The 13,473-nt window shown below is 41.3% G+C and overlaps 2 protein-coding genes across 5 annotated transcripts in view; one reads left to right on the top strand and one right to left on the bottom strand.

Moving 5' to 3' along the window:
- Positions 1 to 5,920, bottom strand: LOC133599523 (uncharacterized). 2 transcript variants are annotated; one of them, XM_061952339.1, is made up of 2 exons: positions 5,702 to 5,920; positions 1 to 3,760 (listed from the first exon to the last, which is right to left on the bottom strand). In XM_061952339.1, exons 1-2 carry the CDS (start codon positions 5,768 to 5,770, stop codon positions 1,181 to 1,183), a joined length of 2,649 nt encoding a protein of 882 aa, XP_061808323.1. In that variant the 5' UTR covers positions 5,771 to 5,920; the 3' UTR covers positions 1 to 1,180. The 2 variants fall into 2 exon arrangements, with proteins under 2 accessions (XP_061808323.1, XP_061808331.1); XM_061952347.1 differs by having other exon boundaries at positions 2 to 3,760; positions 5,484 to 5,733.
- smg9 (SMG9 nonsense mediated mRNA decay factor) overlaps positions 4,020 to 13,473 on the top strand; it is a 24,814-nt gene continuing 15,360 nt past the window's right edge. Inside the window, exons 1-7 of one of the 3 annotated variants that reach the window (XM_061952358.1) lie at positions 4,020 to 4,214; positions 4,923 to 4,974; positions 6,458 to 6,561; positions 9,225 to 9,299; positions 11,211 to 11,445; positions 11,541 to 11,638; positions 13,251 to 13,363. In XM_061952358.1, coding sequence (XP_061808342.1) covers positions 4,110 to 4,214; positions 4,923 to 4,974; positions 6,458 to 6,561; positions 9,225 to 9,299; positions 11,211 to 11,445; positions 11,541 to 11,638; positions 13,251 to 13,363 — 782 coding nt within the window. In that variant the 5' untranslated portion in view covers positions 4,020 to 4,109. Of the gene's footprint in view, positions 4,228 to 4,922; positions 4,975 to 5,934; positions 6,562 to 9,224; positions 9,300 to 11,210; positions 11,446 to 11,540; positions 11,639 to 13,250; positions 13,364 to 13,473 lie in introns of those variants that run through there. The other 2 variants (XM_061952364.1, XM_061952372.1) reach the window with 2 other exon arrangements.

The following is a 13,473-nucleotide window of genomic DNA, read 5'->3' on the forward strand; positions in this document are numbered from 1 at the left end:
TTTCAAATTGTGTGAAATGGTCCATCTCAAAACATAAGGCCAAAACGATGGGATGCAGGAAAAGTAGTCTACATTTAGTGTGGGGGCATTGAAGACTGGTTCTCAGTGACCTGACTGCTTCATCTAGTGGAGAACTAAGGAAATAAAATATCATATACTCTATAATAAAATTGTGATATACAGGTGCATCTAAAAATGTTTTGAATATCTTTGAAAAGTTTATTTTCAGTAGTTCAATTCAGAAAGAGTACCCTTGAATTCCAATAATATATTTACAGTCGTCCCTCTGCCTTATCGCCTCCATTTTCTTATTTTTTTTTTTAGCATATTTTACATTTTTTGTCCTAAATTTTTATGCACGGCTAAATGAAGTAAAATATCAATACAACAGCAGTATTGGCTACTAGATGAGACCAAACCAATCAAATCAATCTGTTCAGTATCGTGGCTGCTGATTGGCTCAGCCTCAAGCAGCATAATTATATTGCATTAAGAGTGTAAAGGTGATTGTAATAATGCTATTTCATGTCTAAAGGGCTCTCATAATGTTGAAAATGTACTCAGAAAGGCGTAAATATGTTGTTTACGCTCTAGCTAGGAACATATTTGATTCATAATGAACAATTCCCATTTAGTGGGAATTCATCTATGTCCGGAATCATTTAACAGCGACAAACGAGGGATTACTGTAATAATTTTAAGTATTTTGTCTTATAAAATTCAATTACTCATGAAACAGGAAAATTGTCAAAAAGTTTAATATTGGTGTAAACATCAGATTAGCCTTTTAATTGGCCTCAAATCTGAAGTGAACTCCTGAAAAGAAAAGTCACCACATTCACTTTTTTTTAGATGCACCTGAATATGAAGGGCTTAAACATGGTCACCCATTATTAGCTTTCTCATAAGCCTAATAAAATCAAAGATCGACATCAGTGATACCTCATTGGAGAACAAGCACTTTGTAAAAAACAAACAAAAAAAACTGGACAAACCTCAAGAGGATAAACTGGAGCTTTGATTTTTTTTTTTATGTAATACTGAAGGGAAAAACAGTGACTTATGGAAGGAACTATGTTTACTGTTGTATCTTTTGCACGTTATTAAAAGTTGTCCTTGGAATTAAAAACACAGTGACAATTAAATGACTTTTGGTATGACACTTTTTTACTGGCTTTCGTCATTTCCCCCTTTTTGTCAAACGTCTGCTTTTCACATTGTTTTTAAGCTGATGCCAGATGTAAGCGGAGGGCCGATAAAACAGTTGTCCGCAGCCGCACTCGAAGGGCATTTTGCACTTTGCCCGACGTTTCTTCCGCGTTTTGCCCCTCATGTGCTTCGCGAAGTGTCTGGCTCCCGCGAAGGTGTTGCCGCAGTTGACGCAGATGTAGCTCTTGGCCTCCGCGTGCTGCACGCAGTGTCGCAGGAGGTGCAGCCGGTGCTTAAAGGCCCGGCCGCACTGACACCGGTGCAGGCGGCGGCCCCGGTGGAGGTAGCGGTGGCTGATGGCGAGGTAAGGCTGCCTCAGGACGGTGCCGCATTGCCTGCAGGGGTGGGACGGCTTGGAGCGCCATCCCTTAGTCATGTGCTGGGTCAAAGACGCCGCCTGGCTTTGGTTCTGGAACACGGCCAGAATCCCAGGGACGGAGCCCTTGTCCAGTCCTTGTACTGAAGTGACAAGAGAAGTCTTCTTGACCAGCACCGTGGAGGTGGAAAGCTTGCCGTTAACCACATGCTTGAACAAATTAGGGATCTGACACGCGGGGTCGCTGCTCGACGCCAGAAGCGTTGGAGCAAGGGGCTCAGAACCACTCGCGGCCGCTGCGGAGACGTCCGGCTTTTTGTTTGTCCGCCCCGTGACGATGCACAACTTGGTGCTGACAACTGACGTGTGCACTCTGGTGACGTGGTTTAACAAGCTCTTTTCATTGACAAAGAAAGATTTGCATATGGAACATGCTTTGGGCATGGACTCGGAACAAAAGTATATCAGACGCGAGCTGCCTCTGTTGGAGCACGGATGTTGATGGCGGGAGTCCCGGTTGGTGAACACCTGGCCGCAGTCGTCACAGGAGCACAGCGGGATGTAGTGTTCCGAGAGAGACGCTTCGCTGGGGAAGAGCGCCTTGCAGCGGGAGCACATGTATTTGACTTTGACACGACTGCAGTGCAGCCGGTGCAGCTTCAAAGACCTGAAGGGTCCTCGGCCGCACTCGTTGCACATGGAGACGTCGTTACCCGGCGGGTCGGCCTTGGGTGTGCTGGAAGCTGGAGTCTCGGCGGCATAGCAGGAATCGGTGGAACTCGAGTCAGATTCTGAGTCATTGCGATAACTTTCTGCTCTTTTGGCATAAGCTGCGTCGTCGTAATTGTCCTCGTTCTCGGAGGCAGTGCTTGTCGACTCATCTGTGCTGAATTCATCGGACTCAATGGGCTTCCCCAGGTCCCAGTCTCCCAGAGTGTACTCAACGCTGTGTCCTGATGTCTCCGGCCTCTCTGATGACTGCATGTCCCACTCTTCTATGTATGTTCTTTGCACCTGTGAGCTTTCGTCCAAGTGTGTTCTCTCCTCCTGTGAGCTTTCCACTAAGTGTGTTATCTCCTCCTGTGAGCTTTCCACTAAGTGTGTTATCTCCTCCTGTGAGCTTTCCACTTTGTACGTCCTCTCCTCCTGTGAGCTTTCCACTTTGTACGTCCTCTCCTCCTGTGAGCTTTCCACTTTGTACGTTCTCTCCTCCTGTGAGCTTTCGTCTAAATGTGTTATCTGCTCCTGTGAGCTTTCGTCTTCGTATGTTCTTTGCTCCTGTAAGCGTTCGACTTTGAAAGTTCTCACCTCCAGTGAGCTTTCAACTTTGTACGTCCTTTCCTCCTGTGAGCTATGGACTTCGTATGTTCTCTCCTCCTGTGAGCTTTCTTCTAAGTGTGTTATCTGCTCCTGTGAGCTTTCGACCTTATATGTTTTTTGCTCCTGTGAGTTTTCGTCCAATTGTGTTCTCTCCTCCTGTGAGCTTTCAAGTACGTATGGTCTTCCCTCCTGTAAGTGTTCGCCTTTGAAAGTTCTCACCTCCAGTGAGCTTTCAACTTTGTATGTCCTTTCCTCCTGTGAGCTTTTGTCTTCGTATGTTTTTTGCTCCTGTAAGCTTTTGACTTTGAATGTTCTTTCCTCTGAGCTTTCAACTTTGATTGTCCTTTGATTCTGTGAGCTTTTGACTTTGTATGTTCTCTCCTCCTGAGAGCTTTCGTCTTCGTATGTTCTTTTCTTCTGTAAGCTTACGTCTTTGTATGTTCTCGCCTCCTGTAAGCTTTCAACTTTGTATGTCCTCCCCTCCTGTGAGCTTTCGTCTTCGTATGTTCTCTCCTCCTGTGAGCTTTCGACTTTCAATGTTCTCTCCTTCTGTGAGCTTTCGACTAGGCAAGTTCTCTGCCGTTTTGGGCGTGCACAAAGTGACTCTGCGTGCTTGTTCAGTTCCCACACGCTGCCGAAGCCGCGGCGGCACTTCATGCACAGAGGCGGCGAGTGCACGTTTTCCAGGTGTAAGGAAAGCGACGTCAGACGCTGGAACGTCACCTTGCAGATGTTGCAGGTGGCCGCAATGTTGTGGCTGGTGTAGTGGGAGATCAGGCTGTACAAACTGCAGTAGCGTTTACCACACTCCCAACATTTGGCTTTGCACACATCGGTATTCTCCACATACGTATTTGTGACTTCACCGCAGTCATCACTGCTCCAGTCCTCAGACATAAGCCAACCAGGAATGATCTAAGAAAAGCAAAGATTCACTTTTAAAGTACATTGTACCTCATCTCATAGTAACAAACACTATATTGATGCCAACAGCCAAATACAAGAAAATAGCTGAACAAAACAAGATGTCTTATATTTAGGGTGTAGGGATGCACACACACCACCAGGTGGCTACCAAGGCTTATTGTATTGCCCAATCAAGTCTGAGCTTTTCTTCCTGAACAGGGGGAGTATTCCAGATCGGAGGTTCAACAAACTCTTGAGTTTAAACATGAAGTCTGAGTATTTTTATCCTGAGATGGGAAACACATTGAGGGTTGGGTTTTAGAACAGCCGATCTAAATTAGATCAATCAATTCTGAGTATGTTGACTTTGAGTAAAGACCACAATAAAAAAAAACAACCTCTTCTACGATTCACCATATTGGGACAGAAAAGGCCATCTTTTTTTACCCAGTTGGAACTGAAGGTGCGTGTTTGTGGTGAGTTGTTACACTTTTTAACGAGAAATAATAAAAGTAAAATAATATTGGACTGAAGTGAGAGACAATTACTGACAGGGTCAATGCATGAGTTTTACAGGTAAAAAAGTGTAGGATTGGTATGAAAAAAAATCTTATTTTTATTTAGGTGCAATCCCACTGGTGAAAAATGCATATGCAGGCAGCTCAAAATATCTCTTTTTTATTTGACATGGAAAGTCACTGCAAATGCAAAGTAACTATATAAATATTTCTGATCAGGCACTTTCTTAAATCTATTGGCTTATAAATGTTATGTACTAAATTCTGAGATATACTTCGATCATTGTATGCTTATTGAAAGTAATATAGCTCATATCGGAGTTATATTTACAAGAATGAAAGACCTAAGAAATATTTCTATTTTTTTTAAAGAGGGACAAGCGGTAGAAAATGGATGGATGAATGGAATATAAAATGTAAATATGACTAAAACAAATATCTGAAATCAAGGTTAAACTATATAGTTTCTTCTTTTTTGCTAACAAGTTTTTTTGTTTTTTTTACCAGTTCACTTTATGTTAGAACAATTTATTTGAAACAATATCCTATTATGAGAACCAGTGTCCTCCACAGTGGACATTCTGCATTTCCCTCATCTCAGGGGTTACATACTCAAGAGTTTTCACTTAACCTGCATCTGTGAATACCCCCAGGAAAAGATCCAGCACATACAGAGACACTGGCTCCAAAAAAGTATCACAAAAGGTAAGATAATGGAGATCTAGTCACGTGAACTACAGGTAATGGTAAAGTAGTCAACCGATGATAGTTCAAGGGTACATTACAGCTAAACAATACATCATTGCATGATATTTCATAAGTTGCATTGTGACAACTTTTATTTAATCAAAAATTAAAGTGTTAAAGTAGGGGTCAAAAATAGAAATACTGTATCCATCCATTTCCTACCGCTTGTCCCTTTTAGGAAACACGATATAAGCGCTAAACTCAAAGCAGACACTAGAGGGCGATCATCCATTTGTGTTGTGCTTTCATTTTATGGGGAGCCATTAATGCTGATGTTGTGTGCAATGATATTCAAACGTGTTTAATCAGCACACACAATACTAACACACTTAATTATCATGGTAAACAAGAACTGAAACCATATAGGAGATGTGTAACGCATCTTTCTGACCAACCTCTTTCTGAAAAGCTTTGAGTTGTGAATATGAAAAAAATAGCATAAACCAAACCTTAATCATTATACTCACTTTCAAAAATGGACCCTTGCAGCAGAGTTGTCGGTTGATTCCATGTTATTCCATTATTGACCATAAAACAACTGATAGTCAGCCAACTAACCATGAACTTGTCGCTGCTAATTTACAAGCAGGGCTTCAATAGTCTTATTATGATTTGTCCCCGAACCAAGCGAGGATCTGCTGTACTTGCTCGTCAAACAAGCCACTGGTGAAAGAAAATAACTTACATTTGTGGACACCGTAATGTTGACGACGGAGTCCTTGTCGTAGCCTTTCAAACCGGAAGAATAAAGCATACGCTTCCCACAATGCACCGTACTGGTGTTTTGTTTATTTTTTAATAATGGAACGTTTCATTTGAGCTATGAAACCAAGAGTATACGTTAAAAATCATTCAAATACAATTTAAACTTGCGTAACGACTTTGGCTCAAAAATAACAATTCCCCTGTGTTTAAAATGTTCAAAAAATGTGGCGGAACGACTGACGCTTTTTGTTTCCTGACGACTCTATTTTGGGGACAATTAAGGTGCGTTTGATGTGTAAAACGTTGTAATAATAAACGGGTGGAGCTTCTTCGATTCATTTCATTATACAACGCATTGACTTGGAAACGGCCAACGCCGACTATTATACCAAGCGCCATTAACAGCAAGCAAACGTTGCGGTTGTTTTTGTGTTGATGGGCTAGTGCTCGTGTGTTTCATTATCCGCCCCTTCGTCCATTTACATCGCATAATATTGATAAAGACAGGTGAAGTTATGGTCATATATATGTTTGGTGACACACGGTTTATTGTTTTAGAAATATTTGGAGACAGTAAAAGTTGTCTTTCGCTGGTTTCTGTTTGAGCGAACAAGCTATCTTACACACAGACAACAACTGTAGTGGTCGTTCGTTTAGTTGGAGTTAAATTGGCTGCTAAAGCGTGTTAGCAGTATGTCAGAATCCGGCCACAGTCAACCTGGGATGTATGGGCCAGGGCGGCGGAGAAGGCGACGCCGTGTCGAACGGGAAGTTGGAGCGCCAGGCCAGAATCTGTCCGGTCCAAGTCGTGATCGAGAATACCAACCGAGGGAACGAAGGGTAACACTCTTTAGACACATACACTATATTGCCAAAAGTATTTGGCCACCTGTCTTGACTCACATATGAACTTGAAGTGCCATCCCATTCCTAACCCGTGGGGTTCATCTGATGTCGGTGCAGCTATTACAGCTTCAACTCTTCTGGGGAGGCTGTCCACAAGGTTGCGGTGTGTGTTTATATGAAATTTCGACCATTCTTCCAAAAGCGCATTGGTGAGGTCACACCATACTTGCCACCATACTTGATTTTCCGGGAGACTCCCGAAATTCAGCACCTCTCCCGAAAACCTCCCGGGAAAAATTTTCTCCCGAAAATCTCCCGAAATTCAGGCGGAGCTGGAGGCCACGCCCCCCCCCCCCCCCCCCCCAGCTCCATGCGCACCTGAGTGACGTGTCGACATCCTGTTTTCACGTCCGCTTTCCCACAATATAAACCCTGCCCAATCACGTTATAACTGTAGAATGATCGAGGGCGAGTTCTTGGTTTCTTATGTGGGTTTATTGTCAGGCAGTTTCATTAACGTCCTCCCAGCGCGGTAACAACACACAACAACAGCAGTCACGTTTTCGTCTACCGTAAAGCAGTTCGTCTGCCGTAAACAGCAATGATGTGACACTCTTAAACAGGACAATACTGCCATGTACTGTACATGCATATGTGACAATAACATCCACGGCTTTTAGAGCGTGCAGTGCACAACTGCGCACACAACAAGGAGACATAGCAGAATGCATCATCAGAGAGGGTGTTCAGCATGGTTAGAAAAATATTGACAGAGAATAGAACAAGGATGGACAATTCAACCCTTAACTCAACAATGAGTAGATGAGTGTTATGTGTGTGTATATGTGTAAATAAATGAACACTGAAATTCAAGTATTTCTCTTATTTATTTATATATATATATATATATATATATATATATATATATATATATATATATATATATATATATATATATATATATATATATATATATATATATATATATGAAATACTTGACTACCGGTAAGTATTTCTTATTGAAATACTTGACTACCGGTAAGTATTTCTTATATATATATATATATATATATATATATATATATATATATATATATATATATATATATGAAATACTTGACTTGGTGAATTCCATCCATCCATCCATTTTCTACCGCTTATTCCCTTCGGGGTCGCGGGGGGCGCTGGAGCCTATCTCAGCTACAATCGGGCGGAAGGCGGGGTACACCCTGGACAAGTCGCCACCTCATCGCAGGGCCAACACAGATAGACAGACAACATTCACACTCACATTCACACACTAGGGCCAATTTAGTGTTGCCAATCAACCTATCCCCAGGTGCATGTCTTTGGAAGTGGGAGGAAGCCGGAGTACCCGGAGGGAACCCACGCAGTCACGGGGAGAACATGCAAACTCCACACAGAAAGATCCCGAGCTCGGGATTGAACCCAAGACTACTCAGGACGACTTGGTGAATTCTAACTGTAAATATACTCCTCCCCTCTTAACCACGCCCCCAACCACGCCCCCGCCCCACCCCCAACCACGCCCCACCCCCCACCTCCCGAAATCGGAGGTCTCAAGGTTGGCAAGTATGCGGTCACACACTGATGTTGGTCGAGAAGGCTCACAGTCTCCGTTCTAATTCATCCCAAAGGTGTTCTATCGGGGTTCAGGTCAGGACTCTGTGCAGGCCAGTCAAGTTCATCGATACCCGACTCTGTAATCCATGGCTTTATGGACCTTGCTTTGTGCACTGGTGCACAGTCATGTTGGAAGAGGAAGGGGCCCACTCTAAACTGTTCCCACAAGGTTTTAGGCATGGGATTATCCAAAATGTTTTGGAATCCTGGAGCATTCAAAGTTTCTTTTCACTGGAACTAAGGGGCCAAGCCCAACTCCTGTAAAACAACCCCACACCTTAAATCACACTCGGCACAATACAGTCCGAAATGTACCGTTCTGCTGGCAACCTCCAAACCCAGACTCATCCATCAGATTGCCAGATGGAAAAGCGTGATTCATCACTCCAGAGAAGGCGTCTCCACTGTTCAAGAGTCCAGTGGCGACGTGCTTTACACCACTGCATCTGACGCTTTGCATTGTACTTGGGGATGTATAGCTTAGATGCAGCTGCTCGGCCATGGAGACCCATTCCATGAAGCTCTCTGCGTACTGTACGTGGGCTAATTGGAAGGTCCCATGAAGTTGGTGCTCTGTAGCATAAAGTCAGCGGCCTCTTTGCACTATGTGCTTCAGCATCCGCTGACCCCTCTCTGTCAGTTTACGTGGCTTACCACTTGGTGGCTGAGTTGCTGTTGTTCCCAAACTCTTCCATCTTGTTATAATAAAGCCGACAGTTGACTTTGGAATATTTAGGAGCGAGGACATTTCACGACTGGATTTGTAGCACAGGTGGCATCCTATGACAGTTCCACCCTGGAAATCACTGAGCTCCTGAGAGCGGCCCATTCTTTCACAAATGTTTGTAGAAAGAGTCTCCATGCCTAAGTGCTTGATTTTATACACTTGTGGCCGGGCCAAGTGATTAGGACACCTGATTCTTATCATTTGGATGGGTGGCAAAATACTTTTGGCAATATAGTGTACGTTGCGTTCAGTTTACTGTTGCATGAACTATGTGATTTGTTTTTAGGACGGCAGTGAGGACACACTTGGCCTTCTCATTCAAAAGACCCCCATCATTCTGGTGAAGCCCCCAGGAGAGAGGGTAATACATGCACAGTACACAGTAAAAAAATTACTATACATTACGCTATATGCTGCAAACTATTGTTCTGTAAAAAGAACCGTGGTTGACCACAAAATAGGCAAACATGATCATCAATCTATTTTCAATACTACTTGTCCTCAATAATCCAAAACCAAACACATTCTGAAGGGGTCCTGTTATGCAAAACCAAACTTTCTTACCTTTTGTTACCTGTTTTGTGTATTTGGTATCCCCTTAAGTCCCGTAAATTTGAAATCAAACAATGGAGGCACTGTAGAGATATTTATAAAACAATCTTGCCTTCTTTAAAACATACCGTACTCCAAATGAGCGGTTTGGAATTTGAAACTTTAGTGATGAGTTTGCCTTAGTTACGTACATGTATGGTAGAGCTTTGCACGACTCCGCCATTTTTATTCAGTTTTAGTCCAAAGTTGTAGTCAAGTCACTTATTTTTCGCTATCCTCTTGTTGTGGGGCAGATTGGCTTGACATGCACATGTATGCTCTGCTGCTGTCATTTCTAATAAAAAGGAGTATATAGTTCTAACTTTAGAACTTAGTCAGTAGAATTGATATTGAAGCTCTAAAAATTATGCCTATTCTGAAGAGAAAGTCAAAAAGCGACTTGATGGTGATCTGTAAAACAAGATCTATGAACAATTTTGACCAAAGAAACATTATTACCGTACATGTTGTGTGGACCACATGAAAATGTTGCAAAACTGCATGAGCAAGATGCTGCAACCAAAGACATGCTCATAAGAACATAGCTGACTTGTATAGCTGCAGCGATTATTTTAGCAATCTATCTATAGTATGGGTTATCTTGTTCAAGTAATGGAAAACACTTTATAGCCCTAATGTGTATTCTAAGGAAAATCGTTTAATTAAACTAAGAGTATTTCGTTTGCCATAATCTTTTTTTTTTCTACTTTCACACATGTGAAATTGCACTTTTCATATGTGTGCTCTAATAAAAATAATACACACACCAAGAGGTGGGGGAAATAACCGATTTTTTGATGCATCGCAATTCTGACTTGGCTGATTGTAAAATTGATTAGTAAACGTCAATAATCGATAATTTATTTATTGTTTTATTTACAGCGAGCCACCTCACCAAGAGATCGGACTAGCTCCTTCTTCATTTTAGGGAACTTATGTTCTAGTTTTGCACACATTTTACTAATTTAATAAATCTAATGGGAATTAATTCAACTGTTTCTTATTACAAATGCACTTGTTTTTAAAAGTTGCAACAGATAAATGCTTATTTAGTGAAATGAAAAGAAATGTAAAATTGCAATTATAAACATAATTCAAGATGCATCAATAATCGTAATCGAATTGTGAGGTGCCCAAAAATTCCCACCTCTTCTCCAGCAGCAGCCGTGCGGAAACAATGTTTGTGTATTTAAAGTTCCAGGCGCTTCATGCGGTCCGGCTAATTTACATGTTATAAATTACACTCATTAAACGATTAATCAAAACAAAAGAGTGTAATTCCAAGCTTTTTACTAATCCAATTAATGCATTTTATTGATTAATTGTTGCAACCCTACACTGTTGTATCTGTTCTGTAGTGTTTTCGATCATTTCTGTATATTTTGAGTGTTTGATGTTCCTGCCACTGTACAAGACACATATAGAAAACCATTCACACTTACGTTCACACATGTAGATGATTTTCAGTCTCCAATTAGCTTAATGTATGTTTTTGGGATGTGGGATGCAGCTGCAAAAAAAACCCGCACATGCACAGAGTTGCACACATTTAAACTCCACACAGAGATGTTCCAACTGAGAGACTGATGGGATTGTAGGCCACTGTGCGGCCGACATGATCATTGTGACATTATATTTCATGCTCATTGTCTCATCTCTTTGTTGTTATGGCATTTGGAAGGCTAAGCCATCACAGAGTACGCCGGGCAGTGGAGCTCCAGTTCTTGAGAAGCCAATCATGTTGATGAAAGCTCGTGATGACGGAGTGAAACCGGTGACTCCACCAGAGGCGACACCTCAGCCTTCGGGAACTGGGCCCTCCAAAGTGGAGAGGGAAGGCCAACGACCCACCCAGCCCGTTTACCAGATCCAAAACCGAGGAATGAATGCTTCTGCATCGAGCAGCGCTGTGGATCGTGAGTCGTCATTGATTTCACACAAATAATCCCAGTTATAATCTAGCCTTCCCGGGTGTGCAACACTGGAAATTAATTTCTTGCCTTGATTTCAGCACTGGTTGGTCAGTCTAAACTCCTCCCACCAGAGAAGATGAAGCACAGCATCAAGCTAGTGGATGAACAAATGAACTGGTGTGACAGCGCCATGGAGGTGAGTCCAGCAGTTCGTATACTATTTAGTCGGGATGTTCCAATCAGGGTTTTATGCTGCCGATTCCGATCATTCATAAGTGAGATCGGTCGATACCAGTTAAAGGTCTCCCCTACATATAGCAATCATGGCGCAACGCCACGGCAAAATTAATACCGCTATATATATTGTAAGAATGGATATACCGTATTTAGTCTCTTATTTACGTACTGTTGGCCATAATAGGTTTGAAAAACATCTCAAATATCATAAAACGTTCCTCATTGCTTTATTTTGAAAAAAAACAAACGTGCATCTAAATCGCTTGTCAGAAGCGCGTCAGCACAAGTAAGGATTTGTTTTCAAATATACATAAAACCTTTGTTTGGGCTTTTTAAAGAAAATATTTGCATTATTGCAAATAAAAATTATTATGTCATATTGACCACACCTCTACCACCATGTATATAGTGTTGCAATCTAGGGGAAACCCTGCAAAACTAATTACATGTATCAACTGTACATGTTTTAATATATTCATGGTGAGGGCTATTGACTGTTTAGCAAAAGTTAAAACTACTTCCTTATATGTCTTTTATTACATACAATTGTTTGAGCAAAAATGAAGTCAATAGTTCACAATTTAATATTTTATAATGAAAAAAAACTCCCATGTCTTTCATAATGATTGTGAACGATAGGCAAAATTCCAAAAAAAGTGTAGTTCCCCTTTGCTTACCTGTATGAAATGCAGTTTATTTGCATTAATGGAGTTGATTATTATTAGGTTAGGGGAGAAGCTTCACAATTTTGTATGGATTTACAAAATAAGCTTGCTAGCTTGTTAGCCAGAGGACTAAGAATATAATGTCAGCCAGAAAGGAACGGCATTTCTGATTGGCATTAAAAGACATTATCGACATTATCGTATTTTTAGGACTATAAGTCGCAGTTTTTTCATAGTTTGGCTGGGGGTGCGACTTATACTCAGGAGCGACTTATGTGTGAAATTATTAACACATTACCGTAAAATATCAAATAATATTATTTAGCTCATTCACGTAAGAGACTAGACGTATAAGATTTCATGGGATTTAGCGATTACGAGTGACAGATTGTTTGGTAAACGTATAGCATGTTCTATATGTTATAGTTATTTGAATGACTCTTACCAAAATATGTTACGTTAACATACCAGGCACGTTCTCAGTTGGTTATTTATGCGTCATATAATGTACACTTATTCAGCCTGTTGTTCACTATTCTTTATTTATTTTAAAGTATATTCTTGGTGTTGGGTTTTATCAAATAAATTTCCCCCAAAAATGCGACTTATACTCCAGTGCGACTTATATATGTTTTTTTCCTTCTTTATTATGCATTTTCGGCCGGTGCGACTTATACTCCGGAGCGACTTATACTCCGGAGCGACTTATACTCCGGAGCAACTTATACTTCGAAAAATACGGTAATTTGAAATGGCGATCACATACTTTTCCACAAATATCAGCTCTTACTGATCGGTGGCTGATCGATTGGCACATCCATACTACTTGAATATTTCATTTTTGACTTACACAACCAATATTTTACTGTTTTTTTGTGTGTGTTTTGTTTTGTTTTGTTTTTGCAGTACCTGCGGGACCAAACAGATATGCTTGTGGTGGGGGTCATTGGTCTGCAGGGAAGTGGGAAATCAACTGTCATGTCACTGCTATCAGCCAACACCCCAGAAGAAGACCAAAGGTAAATATGATCTATGACTTACAGTACAACACATGTATATTATAAAGCAAATATATGGTAGCACTATACAGCAACGCCAACTTCTGCCAAGGTTGACAAAAAGTAAAGAA

Source organism: Nerophis lumbriciformis, linkage group LG04 (genome assembly GCF_033978685.3).
Source record: "Nerophis lumbriciformis linkage group LG04, RoL_Nlum_v2.1, whole genome shotgun sequence".
Taxonomy (NCBI): Eukaryota; Metazoa; Chordata; class Actinopteri; order Syngnathiformes; family Syngnathidae; genus Nerophis; species Nerophis lumbriciformis.